Genomic DNA, 17,891 nt, shown 5'->3' on the forward strand with positions numbered 1-17,891 from the left:
AATTAAATTAAATAAAATTAAGTAAATAACTTTGATCCAAAACATAACTAATTCATAAACAAAAATCTATAGGAACAGTATTACAAATGAGTTACCTCCAAAACAGATCCCCCATAGCACAATACCTGGACGGAAATTTGACTATGCAATTTTAAAGGTCCAATTAAAACAGTACTTAAGTTTTCTGTAGAAATTGTGACCAATGATTTAAATCACAGTGACCTTGACTTCTTTTACCTGTTATACCTACATATTTCAAAAGGGGCATGTATCTATTCTGTGCAGACATTTAATATGTGAAGTCCAAATTAAATGATGAGTCAAGTTATTGTTTAGAAAAAAAATGTATTTAAATCTTAAGTCAGTGTGACGATTCAAAAAAATGGAGTAGGTCATTTTAAGTTTGAAGACTGTGGGTAAAACAGTTCTCTGTTCTTTTCATGACCTTTTTCTTTGACCTTTTAACCCTTATTATGACGGAACATGATAACTGGGAAGTGTAAAAATGTACATACATTGAGATTTTGTAAGTCACCACTGACAGTTTATTATACTTGATCATCAAAAATCTATAAAGCTGAACTTAAATGTAACCAGTATTTAATACATTTGATTTGCCATGTTTTAACTATCAATTTACCACAGTAACTATCGAAGAAGACACCAATTTAACATCAATATCTAAATGTCCACTTTATATTGGCCAGTGTAAATCCTGAGGAAAGAGAAGAAAATCGCAGAGTTATTCAGAAAATGTGGAAGTATTCATCACTGGTGGTTCACACAGGAATGTGATTTAACAGAGTTCTATAAAGCATACATCTCTATACAGGTGTATGACATAACGGGCATGTCTGTCGCTGAGCGATCTCCGACTCGTATGCCCGATGTTTACAAGCACTACACATCCAGAACTGGTACTCCATTAACGGCTTCCCAGTTACGATACATGTTGGGAACTTTGTATCACAGCTTGGACATGCATTAGACCTGAAATATAAGAAAATAACTTATATGAGCAGCGTCATGACAAAAACCAACGTAATGCGTTTGCGACCAGCATGGATCCAGACCAGTCTGAGCATCGGCACGTCTGATCAGGATCCATGCTGTTCGCTTACAAACCCTATTACAAGTAGAGAAACTGCTAGCTACAGCATGGATCCTGATCAGACTGCGCAGATGCCCAGACTGGTCTGGATCCATGCTGGTCGCAAACACATTACGTTGGTTTTGTCGTGATGCAGCTCAAATATAATCTTGCCATCCATGCAGTAAGACCAGGCTCTAAACTGTTGGCTGACCAACTTTAAATTTTCTTCAAATCTTGACTTCCCGAGAATTGATAATGCACAGATCCAAAGTAAAAACTGGACAAGTCCATGTAAGAAATACAGCAGTATAAGGGTAAGTGAAAAGAAGATGTTTTCAAGATTTTCACTATCTAACAGAAAGACCAGGTTTGTTACTGAGCCATCACTCATTCTAGAGGAGCATAAAGTCGTGCTTATAACAAAATTAAATGTGATATATCTCTTTTTGTTTTTGTTGGTTTTCCGCTGCACCAACACAATAAAGGTTCATATGGAAACTTTCTGGCATTACTTGTGTAGGAAGTCATCAGGTGCACCTCTGTGCATTTCAGGCACAAACAGGCACCTGAGTAAAACTACTATAAGTACTAGCCAGTACTTTCATGGAAAAGTCCACACTTTATGCCACATTGCTAGATTACCTTACACTCATCTGAAGTTTTGTTTAGTGAAACTAAACTGTGAAACAAGTTCTCCCAATTTATGTTAATCACTTTCAAGTCTGATTCTTTGAACTACCTATTACTGGTGTCATGACACCTTGAACTACATTAACTCCTAAATATTTAACAGAGAAATTTGAAATTGGTTTCATTGACTTATCAATTTTAACTAACAGCTTATTTCTTTACCTCAGTTGAAGTTTGTTCTATTAAATAAATAAATAACAATTCAACAAGTCATTCCTTATTCTTTAGAGTAACTTAAGTGACTTTTTAAAAGAATTGACTGCTTTAATTTGAAGTGTTTACACAAGGTTGGTTTAAAATTGAAATTTAAATGTTAATATTAAAATAAACCGTCGATATTGGCATTCCAAATACATTCAAACAATGCTTGTGTACAAAATGGAATCAAATTTCTGCGGAGAAGAAAAAAAACAAATAAACAGTTCACTGTAAACTTCAATTGAATAAAAAGAGAATATTTCATTGAATCAATAATGATTCTGTCTGTACCATTCTATTAGTTTTACCTGGGTCTTTAAAATAGAAACCCAATTTGAAACACCCAGGTTTTACAAAGTGTTTCATAATACTTATTTTAAAGAGAAAAAAGATAAACAAAAAGAGATAACCAGTACAACCATTGCTAAATGATTGAATCAAACAGAACAAATAAAACAATTAACAACCAAACAAATTAATAAATTCAATTATATTTCAACAATTTCAGACCTGTTCACTCCTCTGGCACCTAAATTTTCTTCCTTTTTCCTTAATGAAATAACACTAACTTATTATTCAACCTGTTTCCAAGTTTTAGTATAAAAGTATACATTTCCATCTACATATATAAGTTTGTGCCTAGCTTTGAATCTATCTTCTTGCATTTTACATATACATTACAGTTCAAAAAGAAATAATTAAAAAATATGTTTTCATTTCAAGCTGCTTTCTTATGTAGAAGTAATTTACAGCTTCTTTCGTAAGTGTAGCAGATTAACATTACTCCAAACATTTGACTCATCTAACACCTAGGTGTAGAGTTGTCATCCATAGAGAAATGATAATAACGTATTGTCAATATTTTCCTACTGATCGATAATCCATACAGATATTTAAAAAATTGATAATTTTGACAAAATATAATATTTCGAGAAAAAAAAATCCCAAACACATATAAAAGCAGATGTGCAACTGAAAGGACGTGTCTAAAACTATGCTGTCATTACATAATGGACATATTTCATAGCAGTGATGATAAAAACATCATCAGGAAAAAATGACATGCAGCCAGAGGTCATTTATTAAGAAAACACAACATAATTATATGCACAGAGCATGTATTTTATATAAAGTATCCTAAAAACAGGTAGAAAAGTGAAGTGTGTATAAGTAAAGCTTGATATATTGCTGAAGCAATTTTCAATATAATCTCAATATGCTTTGAACTGAATCAATTTTAGAGTTATCTTGATCTTAATCTCGAGTCCAAATGAAGCTCTTACTCTGATTTATAAGGTATGTAGTATCATTTCTTGCCTTAAAGACTTGCAACAGCAAAGGATAATGATGGTTGCAGATAAAAGAACAAGAGCTGTTTGTAAGATTGTGCACTTGACTATTCTTAGGGCATAACAGTAAGAAAAGGGGCATTACTCTGTAAATAGGTAACTCAGAGTTATGGGACGGGTAAACCTACCTTAAAAATGCTATTATTAATATTAATAACCAGTACATATCCTAAACACAGTACATCAATTATAATTTCACATATTTATGAAAAACAAAAAACTGTCAATCCATTTAATTTTGTTGGCATGTAATTTCATTGTTTTGTTTTTTTCAAAACCTTATATTTTGGTTCTGAAATTCATGGATTGTCTTTTTTGCAAAACAATAAAAATGCAAATAATTAAGAATTTTAATAGAAATAATCGTACAGCCGAAATGAAATTTTGTTAGATCTTAAATGTATGGCTTCACCTATCCATAAAAATAAGTGCAAAACAAATATTAATGATTTTACAGTAAGATAGATCAGTGTGGATTTTGCAGTAAAAATGATCAGTGACTTTTGCTAAACTTGGAGTACAAATTACTGCTATGATACATGGGAGATTAATAAATCATCATCACTGTGCAGTAGCAGGTTAACTCAAATTGAAATTAAATATGAGTTAACCAATAACTGCACTAAGTATAGTCGTCCGTTTAGCTCAATAGGTAGAGCATTGTGAATCATGTGACCTGGGTTTGATTCCCTAGTGCTGCAGGTAGTGAAATCCTTCATACAGTCATCCGCATTGTACCTCTGCTTTTGAATGAACAGGAGTAATCAGTTCCTTGTGAAAGTGAAGGCAACTAGTACTGGTAAACTGCTCGACAGCCTGATGAGGAATGATGCGATGCGGTGGCTGAACTGTTCTCTGGTAAATTCAATGTGGCTTATTGCCATGATCCGGAGTGAAAACTACCAACAACACCACTGCACTAACTTAAAAATAAGTAAAAGGTAAAATAGGTACAAACCAGTCAGGTATTGTGCTGGAGCAACTTGTACATTCTATTGTTGTACTTCTACTATCTTTTGGACTGTGCCTAGAAGAAAACAACAGTTATTACAGAGTATTGTAATTTAAATGAAACATATTGCACAGCAATACTATTTGTATCTTGTGAAGATAATAACAACTTTTGTACAAAATTTTTACTTTCAGTTAAATCATTTATACTGTCGAGTTTCATTCATATACCTGTTTGTCTGTTTAGCTAAATAGAGATAACATATGATTTGTATTACCAGGGTTGCTAGGCAAGGCTAAACGTTTTCATGAGAATATTCATCTCACTCAGACATTTGGTTATTTGTCTCTCATTGCTGATACAGAAATTATATGGGATAAGTAGTCAATCACTTGTTGAGAAATCAGTTATTACAGGTAAGTTATCACTATAATTAAGTTATTCGTCTATTCAATAATCTATGCAGTAATCCATTCTATACAGGTCTCTCAATGTAAAAAATAAGAAAAGAGAAGGAAAAAAAAAAATTCACATTTTCATTAAATTCTCCAAAATTCTCTAAAACTGTAGCTCCTTTTTGAGTCAAATTTCAGCATCATTTAATCAGAATCAGCACCTTCATCATCATATAATATCATATAAAAGTTGGCATTTCCTATCTTATTCATTGATATGTTATTGACAAACTAGAAATGTGTCCATAGGACACTGATGCCCCCACACGCCACTGTTCTGTCAATCTTATGACTCTAGGTCAAATATTTTTTGGACTACATGTGCCACAAGTTAAAAACTAATAATCAACAAAGGGCTATAATTCTGTTAAATTTGGTCGCAGCAAAAAATCCTTCCTTTACTACCATGTACACATTAAGGTTGTTAATCCCTGGAAGTTTAAGCAAAATCTGCCATCCGGTTTAAGAGGAGTTGCGTTCACACAATTTCTATATAGTATATAATGAAAAAATCAACAAAGTGCCATAATTCTGTTAAATTTGGTTGCAGCAAAAATTCCTTCCTTTACTACCATCTACACATTAAGGTTGTTCATCCCTGGAAGTTTAAGCAAAATCTGCCATCCGGTTTAAGAGGAGTTGCGTTCACAAAATTTCTACATAGTATCTAGTGAAAAAATCAATAAAGGGCCATAATTCTCTTAAATTTGGTCGCAGCAAAAATTCCTTCCTTTACTACCATCTACACCTTAAGGTTGTTCATCCCTGTAAGTTTAAGCAAAATCTACCATCCGGTTTAAGAGGAGTTGCGTTCACAAAATTTCTACATAGTATCTAGTGAAAAAATCAACAAAGGGCCATAATTCTGTTAAATTTGGTCGCAGCAAAAATTCCTTCCTTTACTACCATCTACACATTAGGGTTGTTCATCCCTGTAAGTTTAAGTACAATCTGCCATCCGGTTTAAGAGGAGTTGCGTTCACAAGATTTCGGGACGGACTGACTGACGGACGGACTGACGGACGGACAAGTGCAACGCTATATGCTCCCACATTGTGGGGGCATAAAAAAAATGATCAGAGGACTTACCATATAAGTACTTATTTCTGCGGGCTTAATATTCTACGATTTTTTGTTAAAATTTTAAATTTTAAATTTTTAGGTTTTAAATTTCTGCCGATCTTATTTCTGCGGTGTCATTTATCTCGCATTGATGAGTTTTATTTCTGCGGTTTAATTAATATACATTTGAACAAAATTAGCCGGTAAAACAGGCAATATTTCAAGTTTTGTTAATGTTACATTATTTCCGGTTAAAAACGCAGACAACTGATAATGTGTTTTGTCCTAATCATCATGTATTGGTATATACGTGTTAACAAATAAAAAGAAACAACAACATGCAATGACAACAATTTAAATACTGTATTTGTATAAATATAAAGTGTGAAAAATTAACAATTATTATCATGACAAAAAGGTATCCAGACAATTCCCCTCCCGGACGATTCCCCTCCCAGTAAATTTGAATGTTTTTTCACAACTCGGACATTTCCCCTCCCGTTATTTTTTTACGGCGGACAAATCCCCTCCCGTTCTTTTATCAACCCGGACAATTCCCCTCCCGTTTTTTTAACAACCTGGACAATTACCCTCCCGCTGTTGTCAGAGCGGACAGTTTCCCTCCCATGGCTGTTGAATATATATATTATATAATATTGTTTATTTGAAAGGTATATACATTTTTGCAGCAGCAAAACAATAAAAGAACAATTGATAAGAACAAAAAAGCAATTAAGCTGTAGATTCTTGCAAAGAATATATTATGCACATGTTATAGTAAATTGAACTGTTATCATCGTCATTATGATAAGAAAATCATATTCACCATATTGAATCAGTACATGAAGTCCTAACACAAAATATCAGTGATCATTTTGATTTTATATATGATTGAACACATTTGTAGGAATATTCTCCTTCATTTTTAATTGGTTTTACAATCAAGGACACATTTAATTAAGGGCGGCAATGATTAAAGATTTTTTATTGACAGTTTGTTTATCTTAAGCAGCGGCGGCAATGATTAAAGGCGGTATAATGTCACCTTTGTGAAATAATGATTCTTAAAAGTTCCGATCTTCAACAGTTTATTGTTAAGAGTAAAAACTGTCATTTTTAATAAGATTCAATTCAATTCAATTCAATATTTTATTTGCAATAATCAGCATACAAAATGCCTCTGGCAAAGGTTAACAAACTACAATATATATACAAATCACACATGCATCAAATTACATATAATTGTTATACAGTTGTTACATCATTGCGAAGCTGATTTGGAGAAACAGTAAAGTATATGACATGCACTAACTTACATATTAATTTCATTTCTTTTCAAAAATGCTTCATTTAAAAATTTCGATACATTAAGTAAAGTTGACTGTTTTCTAGTAATAAGAATGGTTATAGATTTTTTTATACGCAATGTGAAAAACAGGAGGGGAATTGTCCGCTTTGCTAAAATAATGGGAGGGGAATTGTCCGCCCTGTAAAATTAACGGGAGGGGAAAAGTCCGCCCTATTAAAATAACGGGAGGGGAAATGTCTGGGTTGTGAAAATAATATGGAAGGGGAATCGTCCGGGAGGGGGATTGTCCGGAATTCTGACAAAAACACACAGAGACACAATATATTGAACAAATACAAAAGGGTATGTTTATTGCAGGTTTTAATGACAATAACAAACAAGGGTCATTTTTGTATCAAGTCTTTGATATTGATATCATTACAATAGTTTAGAAATTTGATAGTTATTATATTTGTATGACGATTTAAATTTACCTATGTCAAAATAGTTTATTTATTGTGTTAGCTTCTCTATGCAGTAAATATTAGACTGTTAATGACATCTCGTGTCATTTTTCACCTTATGACAATTGTATATTATGGCTAAAAGCATTGTAATGCTTAATTGCTAAATAAATGTTGTTGTTGTTGTTAAATAATGTATGTTTTAAAATGAGAAAAATAAAACAGCGATTTAAGCGACGGTATAAACGGAACACAGTTTTAGTATTTAATTGCAATGATAAACACTCTAAATGTTTTTTTTAACTACAGCTAATACAATAGACTCGTCAAACTATCATAGTTATTTTAAAAGCTATTTAACAAACAAATCAAACTCAGGGTGAGAATAACTCGTACAAACATGGTATTAATTTAAACAAAAACAAGGATAGAACATTTTTTCTATTATTCCATTCACGATATAGTAATCATTTTATAACTACAATAAAAGCCCGTAACAATACGAATGTCGATGCAGGATCGTGCCGTAGCAGTTGGAATGTTGAATGGTGGAGCCTCTATCAGACAGGTGAGTGGTTGTTCATGAAAATTTTTTTTTAAAATATCAATAAAGTATTATTTAAATAGAAAATGTTATAATTTATTATTTTCAATGTGTTCATTCTCTTCGAAATAAAATAAAAGTCGTATCTATTGGTATTATTCTTTTTCATATTTCAGCGAAAACTCGGGGTGATCGGTTAGAACTTTTGTTCAGTGTATACAATACCGGTAGTTGAAATATTGTGACACATACATAAAGAAAGTCTTTATTTTCTGCGTTTTTAAATGTGTGGTGTCATTATGAACCGCAGAAATAGTAAAAATAAAGTTCCCGCAGAAAAAAGTACTTATAAAGTATACACAAACATATTTTCAAACAAATGCCCTCAGTCAAAGATATAAATTATCAAAGATATAAAATAAACAACTTACTTGGTAAAAATTTCCAGCGCTAACTCCTCATATTGTTGCCTATGTTCTGGGCTAAGTGTGTCTAATGTCTCCAGCTTTATAAATGCATTAGAACATATCCTGAATGCCCTATTTGCACTTGAAGTCAGAGCTGAAATTAGTCCAAATTATCGGTCAGACAAATTACCAGTTTTATTGATGCACATTTATGTTCATGTATAATGCTTTGTGTTTCAACATATTCTTTATCAATGGATTTTAAGTTGCACAATAAAAGTCACATAGTTATTTTCTTGCTTATAACTTGATAATATTAATGCCTTGTCAGCTCTGACTAGTCCACTTTCTAATCATATTTAATACATTTGGGCCGTGTCACGACAAAACCAACATAATGGGTTTGCGACCAGCATGGATCCAGACCAGCCTGCGCATTCGTGCAGTCTGATCAGGATCCATGCTGTTCGCTATCAGTTTCTTTACTTGTTGTAGGGTCTGTAAGCGAACAGCATGAATCCTGATCAGACTGCGCGGATGTGCAGGCTGGTCTGGATCCATGCTGGTCGCAAACGCATTACGTTGGTTTTGTCATGGCGCGGCTCATTTTAATTTTACCTAATAAAGAGAAGATGTCAGCAGGGTCCAACACATCCTCATATTCTCTCAACCCTATGGCAGTCTTCATAGCCAAATCTACATAACCTGTAGAAATAAAGGCAGACTCAAAATAATTCATATGTCAAATTGTTGCTATATAATAACAAGAGCTGTCACAGGAGACAGCGAAGCTCGACTAATAAAATACTGGACGCAGTAAGGAGGACAAAACTATGAATCAAGGGGAATAATTCTAGAAATAGTCATGCTAGAGTTATGGACCTTGTCACACAACATTTGTGTAATGATAAGAAATATATATTTGAAGTTTGAAGTAGATACCTTAAAAAGTAAAGAAGTTATTATATTTCTTAAAGAAAATCCTAAGTTCAAAGGGAGATAAATCTGTAAATATTGCTTCAAGACTTATGAACATTGTCACATAAAATGTATTTGATGATTAGGAATAAGTATTTGAAGTTTGAGGTAGATACCTTTAAAAATAAAAAAGTTATAATAAAAAATAACATTTTTCTAGTAAAAAAATCTAAGTTTATGGGGAGATAATTCTTGCAATATTGGTGCTAGAGTTATGAACCTTGTCACATAAGATGTGGATGATGATAACGTTAATATATTTGAAGTATGAAGTTGATCCCTTTAGAAATAAATAAGTAACAGTAAAAAAATAATATTTTTTTATGGAAAATTCTAAGTTCAAAGGGAGATAAATCTGAAAATATTGGTGCTAGAGTTATGAACCTTGCCACATAAGATGGGGAGGATGATAACGTAAATATATTTGAAGTATGAGGTTGATCCCTTAAGAAATAAAGAAGAAACAGTAAGAAATAGCATTTTTTTAGGAAAATTCTTAAGTTCAAGGGGAGATAAATCTGAAAATATTGTCGCTAGAGTTATGAACCTTGTCACATAAGATGGGATGATGATAAGGTACATACATTTAAAGTATGAGGTTGATCCCTTAAGAAATAAAGAAGTAACAGTAAAAATAGTATATTTTTTAAGGAAAATTCTAAGTTCAAGCGGGGAGATAAATCTGAAAATATTGGTGCTAGAGTTATGAACCTTGTCACATAAGATGTGGTTGATGATAAGGAACATATATTTGAAGTTTGAAGTTGATACCTTAAGAAATGACAAAGTTATAATGAAAAATATTTTACTGCACCAAAACTTTAATCTAAAATCTGGACGCGGACGCGGACGCCGACGCCGACGCCGACGCCGGGGCGAGTAGGACAGCTCTCCATATACTTCGTATAGTCGAGCTAAAAACTTGTACATTTTATACTGAAACATCAATCTGCAATAATTATTGATCAAGTTTAATATATACATTTGTAAAAAGATTTGCATTTACTTCAAAGAAATATGGATGATATTGCATGAGTGTATGTATTATACTTAATTTATTGAATGAGTTGAATATAATCATATTATGTGATCAATCCTCCAGTGAGCATGATAATGCTTCATTTAAGAAGTTCAATAAATCTAATATTAGAAATTTGCTCCACCCACTTTTTTTAATACAACAATCTGGCTTAAACACTGCAATAAAAATTTTATCCCAATTCCTTCCTGTAACTGTTTTTTCCCAGTAGAAAAAAATGTCCCCTTTCACCCCCACCCCAGCATTTCGATCAATTTGTGTGGTCATTGTGCAGATCCTCCTGGGAAAAAACCCACCCAGTGTGAGTTGCCTATAAAAAAAGAATTTTTTCAATCTGATTTGAAATGTTAGTTTTTAAAAAAACTTGATATATGATATCATACTATAATTTGGGAAACTCATATATAATGGGAAAAAGCCATGGTGTTTTACCAAGGTTTTTTTATCAAATGCCCTACCTGTCTTTTTGTTGTTTTTGTTTTGGGGAGGAGAAAATTTTTTGTTTTAGAACTATGTTACTAATAAAAATAAAAAATAAACTGGTAAAAGATTATTTTTTTTTTGGGTATCGAAGGGTTTTTAAAGGGTTTTTTACAAATTTTTATCACTGTTAAATTGAATAAAAACATTACATTAACATTTAAACACTACACATTGAGTTACAGCTTGATCGACTGTCAATTGGATACAAACATAAGACTGCTTGTCCAGTTTGAAGTTGTTTGTCCCGTTACATAATGTCCCAGTAATAAGTTAAGACTACTTTATTACATGCTTTTCGGTGGTTTATAGAATTATATCAGTGATATAAAATTGGTAATTTCACTGTTTGAAACAGTGAAATTACCACTTTGATAATTTCACTGTTTTGAATTTAAGCCCCTTACGTTGTTTCAGTGAAATACCAGCGTGCACAGAACTGGGTACCAACTTAATGACGTGACGTCGTAAATGACGTCACGTTGTATTATTATTTGGCGCGCTTTTCATTCAGTATTAGGTTTAATGTCTTTTTAAAACGTTTCTTTGCATGTAATAAAAAGAAAATTTGTTTAGTTTAGTGTAAGATCGAAATATATTTCACCTTGTGAACACCGAAATTGTCACTCGTGAAATATACCTTTTGGTGCTCTAAACTCAGTGAAATATATTCCGATCTTACACTGAACTAAACAAATATCCTCTATTTATTTACAACTTTTTCCTGTACACTTTTTATTATTGCTGCCTTTTCAACAATATTTTTCTAATGGGACAAATAATGAATCTATATTAAGAAATAGATATCAATTCTGAGCGCATTATTCGAGTTCAAATGCGTAGGAATATAATGAAGAAGGCCGATATCTGTCTGAATTGATATTTCTGAACTAAATCATATCTACATCTCTATTGGCTATCCTTCAGTGCATGCCCTTCTTTACGTTGACATTTATCTACACAAATTAAAAGTTCTACTACCTATAGTGTAATAAAAAAAAAAACAAGAAAAATACAAATTTAATGTATAACACATAAATCATGCATTACAACAAAAACAACAGTCTTCTGTAGTAAAGCATGCCTATAAACAAATAGTTTTTTGTTCAAGTACAATTGTATAAATAATATAAACAATTTTATTGCCAAATTTTTTTTTTATAAATTCCAGGAGATTTATAAATCATTTATAAATTATATAATTCTGTTGTAAATATTCAGAGGATATTTTTTTAGCATTTCCTGGTATATTATAAAATTACATATATATTTTCAAGCGCATCAGAAAATATTTTGATTTTTATCATACTTCATGGCAAACAAAATTAAAAAAAACCTTTTAAATTTAATATAACTACCAAGAAAAAACAAAAAACAAAAACAATAAAAGTAGTTAACAAAAACCCTCTGTTGATATGCCACTACAACTGTACTGTGCACAGTAATATAACGATTATTTACAGGTGTGTGATATGTATCAATACCATATTTATTGCCACTGCTTAAACTTTGTTGAGAATAAATAACCATATTACTATAATTTATGATGATGAAATGAATAACTAAAGATACCGAATACCACAGAAAAATATCTGAGAAAGTAGTCCCAAAAAACAAAAAAAAATTTTGCCCCGCCAATTTATATTTTTATTTATATTTTTTGAAATAAAATAAACTATACATCCGATGAGAAAAAATATCTGAAAAAGTAGCCCCAAATTCCCCGCCAATTTTTCTTTTTGTTTTTTCAATTTTAAAAATGAAAAAACTATAGTCTGATCCCCAGAGAAAAAATTTTGAGAAAGATAAAAAACAAAAGAAATTTGACTCCGCTAACTTTCATATTTGTATTTCATATTTTGTTTTAAAAGAATATGAAGTACTATTTGACTGATACAGCACCATATTCCATGGATGAAATAAATAAATTAAACATTTTAATTCTCACATTTTGTGCTATCTATGAAATCAAAATAGAAAACAGTAAAAAGAACTGACTGGAAACATAATACACAATAAAACAAAAGTTGATTTATTAACACAAAAAATAACAGAAGTACAGAAAAGATACCTCAGGTCCATACTGATTATATATAAATATAAATATACATGTATAGAAGGTTTTATTTTTAGATATATTTACATGCATATAGTATGATACATACTCTTAAATTTAAAAAATATGCAAGGTTCACTTCATGACATCATGTAATTAACTTTTACAAAAAGTGCATTAATAATTGGGAAATTTTCTCAAAGATGAAAACTTAACTAAATGTGTATATACGAGGGTTGTCCCAAAAGTCCGTGACAAATTTTATAGACAGTTCATTTTTAACGCCAATAGATAATAATTCACACATAAAACCGTTAAGGCTATTATTTAACATTACTACAAATCATTTACAAAATATTTACTCTAGTTACTTAGAAATTTTCAGTATTAACAACATTGGACTGAGTTGCCAGCGCACGTCAAATAATTTGTATTTTGTTATGAATAAGCTAAGATTAATTAACGGTATATTTCAAAATATCTGATGATGTGTCTGCCACATGCCACGTTGGCTTCCTCTGTTGTACCTATGTTTACCATCATCTCAGAAAATTTTAGTTAAATAACTTAAGAAACGAACAGGGCTACTGATAAAATGAAAATATATTTTTAGAAAATAGGAAAGTTAAAATGGCGACAGTTCGAAGAAATTTGCGGCGCAGTGAACAGGTCATTCAGGTTTTCTTGGCTATTTCGAGATGACACATGTTACGATTTTCAATAAATATTACCAATTATAAAACAGTTTAGCAAACATATCCTGAGCATTTGTTTACTAAAGGCATGAACGAAACCAGAGTTCTTCACTACAAAAAAAGCGAAAATAAGGAAAGCATGAATAGGAAGACCAATCTCCGTCGCCAATTTTCCTACAGCTAAAAGCAGCGTGCAACCAGACCGGATGTTCGCGTGTTATGGCAAAAAAAATAATGTATGCCATCCCAAACATTCAACAGACTTTAACAACCACATTGACTAAGTCTGTTATTGACCATTTATGGGTAAAAACTGCACCATTATTGCGGTTGAAAGCCATTAAAAGTATTTGAGAAAGGCCCCTTATACTAGATTTAATTGCCGTCGTTGACGTTTTGACGTGCGCCGCGATTCAGATAGTTGCCATGGTATTTACGGGCATATTTGTTGTTTATTGATATTTTTCTATGTACGTTTGTGAAAATGTTTCAATTATATGGGTTTATAACATATTAAAATATCAAATTTGTACCTATTTTAGTTAGCTGTTAAACAATCTTGTCACAGAATATTGGGACAACCCTCGTATGTTTAGTGTTATCACAATCACCTTTAAGGTAAACATATTTCTTTCATACAAGTTTTTTGGAATTATTCCTGTTCAAAATTCTTATATTAATCAAAGATTAATTAAAAAAGATCTTTATTTCACTTGCAGAATTTATTAATTTTATGTGTTCTTTAAAAAAATGATTAAAAATTTTTTACCTTTTGGAAAACCAGGGCTTGTCCTTGCCCCCTTTCCCCTTGAGGTCATTTTTCATAGTTCATGATATTTTTCCCACTAACAGACCACCTAGCACAAACAATTTCTTGATATGTAATGGTTTCTGCTTTTTCTCCCTTTGCTCATTGGCAATCTGTAACAAAACAACAATACAAATTTTATTCTTGCATGTTTTTTTACTAAACTTATGATAAAGAACAAAGTGTGTACACAACGATCTATCATGGAATAAGACGGTTATACGATAGAGAGTAAACTGACACAGACAATTTAACTTTGACGCCAGAGTATGACCTTGACTTTGAAAGTGCTGCTGTGGGTCTTGGGCACAAAACATCATCTAACTGCTGAATATTTTGACAATCCATCTAGTTATAACAAAGTTATAGACTGGACATAATTTTGAGCACACACAGGGTAAATACTATATGCCCTATCACCCTGTTTTGACAATTCATGAAGGAATTTGATGAAATTTATCAGCAAAATAAGAATGTTGACACAAATTAAATGATCTTTGAACTCAAATGCAACCTTGACCTTGAAGGTGCTGACCAGGATTTTGTGATTGGGCTTACAGAAGGTGCACCCAATCTGTACATAAATTTCAGTTATAACATCTTGATGGTCAACATCATTGCAAAGTCAAGGTAACATTTGAATTATTTTTCATTAGGAGGGTTTAGTCACACGTGTTGTTTTGTCAAAGTATGTATGAAATCCATAAATAACAAAAGTTAAAGACAACCCATTTATTTATTACAAAACAAATCAATCTAAAAACAACCATGCTTTATTTTAAAACAAAAAGAAGTACTGATTTAAGAACATTTATAATATATAGACATTCTTACCTTAAAGAGAAGTTTCGCAGCCTCAAGATGGTGTCCAGCTTTCCTGTATAGTTCTATAGCATTGACAATTTTGTTTTTCTCGAGCAGATGTTGTGCATATTTGGCCAGCAGAGAGTCAATCTCTCGGACATTGTGGGTCTTTGCCAGATCAATAGCCATGTTCCATTGGTTTAGATTCACACAGCAGTCTATCGCAGCCTTGATGTGGTTACACTGAATGGAGAAAATTTATATACTTAACATAAACAATACATGTTACCAAAGGTGACAGCAGTTGCCTAAACCTTCATATCTGTCAATGTATTCTAATTAAGGATATCAACAGACATTTAAGCATTTGGATAAGACTATATATTCAAACACAATTGTAGTATTCAAATATTTATGTAAAATCATAAAGTGTTTAAAATTGTTTTTTTCTGTTTTTGTTTGTTTTGTTGCTTGAATTTTATAAATTATCTAAACTTTATAATCATTCTAGCTACAGTGAAATGTAGCTATTCATGTCTTAATAAATAAAGTACATGTAGACATATGTAGACAGGCGTCAGTTCTTGTTTTAAATTCCGCTAAAATATTAAAATGCTGAAAAAATAAGCAGACAAATGCAAACAGGATTCCAACATTTGAAAGCAAAATTTGGTGAATATGCCATCCCTAATATTAAAAAAAAATATCAATACTTTGTAGTTGCTAGCCATTCTGTCAAAATGGAACAAAGACACATGATCGCACACTGATGTCTGTAATGGCCTCAGGGCTACTTATCCTTCAACAACTTACCTTAATAAAGGCATCCACAGCCTGTGTACACATTCCAACAGTCATAAACATATTTGCAATGTCCTGAAAAGAAACATTCAAACTGTCATAAACATAAGGCAATGTCTTCAATTGCAAAATATCATAAACATAGAGGCAATATCCTAAAAAAACACATTTAAACTGTCATTTACAAAGAGGCAATGACATTCCAACATTCATAAAAATTGAGGCAATGTCCTGAAAACAATCATTCTAACTGTTGTTTACATACAGGCATTGTCCTTCAAGAAAGAGGCCAAAAACTAGAAATCTGGATGCCAACACCAGAGTGAGTACACAGCTCTCCATATACTCCCTATATTAGTCAAGCTAAAAATAGGGCCATTTATGATGATGCTATCCAAGAAAGAGACAAATTATGGTCTTTGCAAACAAATGGTCATTATTTGGAGGTAACTCTATTCATTTTTATCAATAAAGGGTTATTTTAAAAGTGGTCTTTATTTACAGGGTTATATTTATTCAGAGTTGGCCTCTCACTTAGGTTTGACTGTACATGTAGTTCAGAATTTTAATTATTTGCTTATTTTAATGTGATTTTTTACGAGTTGTATATAAATAAGAATATGGCATACTGGTAGAAGTTTATGGTTCTCTGGCAGACTGGAGACCATCTTCTCTAGTCCAGCATAGTCTTCTAGAATGTAGTAACATTCTGCCAGACGTTCCTGGTTCCTACCCTGTACATAATATGTCACTGCTTGTTGCCTAAAATGAAAAATTTAAATAAACTAAAGTACTTCTGTTGTTATATGACATGTTTTCATATTATCTAATACTCAATTAACAAATATAGTTTATACAGAATTTACTTTGATTGTGTAGGAGGCTATAAGTTTATAGACACAATCTTGAATCCCTTCCTTGAACCAACCAGTATTGAGAAATGTGTGTAAAGTTTCTTGCTTAAGGAAACAAGAGCTTGCACCAGACAGGTGTTGAACCATATGGCTAGATTTATCAACGAATCTTGAAAGTACAAGTTTAAATCTGACATTAGATAAACAACCATTTTAGGTGCATGTATCATGTTACTATGATCATTGCAGTAGACAAACAGACATATTTCTCTTTTTTTTTCCTTTTTTTTTTTTGACAAACCAGCACTATTAATATCATGTGGCAACTTTTCAGCTTTAATGTTGGAAGAAGACCTCAGGCACCACTCTGTGCACTGGGCACATAAGAAGACCAACCAACATTACATAAGTTACCTCAATAGCTTCATCACATGAAAAAAATCCAAAGTTCCATACTAACCACTTTTGCCTATCAGCATAGTAGTCACCGATAGCATTCCAAGCTTCCTCTAGTTGAAGATCATCTCCTCCTGAACCAGTCTTCAACAACTGTACAACACGGAACCAGTCACCCAACTTCTTACGAAGACTTACTGCAAGATCTCTGTTAATAAAATAATACAAAATTCTTCCATGATTACTATATCACCTTTATGAAATAATTAAAATTATAATTTATACAATTTTGGCAGAAGTCAACTAGCCATACTACACGCCCAAATATCTAAGATTTAGGCTATGCCGATTCATATTAGAAGATTGAAATGTGTTTTCTATACCCTTCTTAATACCCTTTAAAAAAATATTGTATAAAAAGAGTATTTCTCATTATGTTTTCTCATTTTGACAACTTTTATATATTTTCCAATACCAG

The 17,891-nt window shown here is 31.9% G+C and overlaps 1 protein-coding gene across 1 annotated transcript in view; it reads right to left on the bottom strand.

Moving 5' to 3' along the window:
* Positions 1–17,891, bottom strand: part of LOC132736253 (WD repeat-containing protein 35-like) — a 41,155-nt gene continuing 23,264 nt past the window's right edge. Inside the window, exons 21-31 of the mRNA XM_060723350.1 lie at positions 17,478–17,621; positions 16,793–16,925; positions 16,176–16,238; positions 15,393–15,605; positions 14,588–14,671; positions 10,703–10,713; positions 9,121–9,206; positions 8,527–8,656; positions 4,289–4,357; positions 2,492–2,530; positions 1–990 (exon numbers count right to left, since the gene is read on the bottom strand). Of these exons, the coding sequence (XP_060579333.1) occupies positions 825–990; positions 2,492–2,530; positions 4,289–4,357; positions 8,527–8,656; positions 9,121–9,206; positions 10,703–10,713; positions 14,588–14,671; positions 15,393–15,605; positions 16,176–16,238; positions 16,793–16,925; positions 17,478–17,621 (1,138 nt within the window). The 3' untranslated portion in view covers positions 1–824. The remainder of the gene's footprint in view (positions 991–2,491; positions 2,531–4,288; positions 4,358–8,526; positions 8,657–9,120; positions 9,207–10,702; positions 10,714–14,587; positions 14,672–15,392; positions 15,606–16,175; positions 16,239–16,792; positions 16,926–17,477; positions 17,622–17,891) is intronic.

This window comes from Ruditapes philippinarum, unplaced genomic scaffold (genome assembly GCF_026571515.1).
Source record: "Ruditapes philippinarum isolate M1 unplaced genomic scaffold, ASM2657151v2 ctg1795_1_1_1_1, whole genome shotgun sequence".
NCBI classification, from domain to species: domain Eukaryota; kingdom Metazoa; phylum Mollusca; class Bivalvia; order Venerida; family Veneridae; genus Ruditapes; species Ruditapes philippinarum.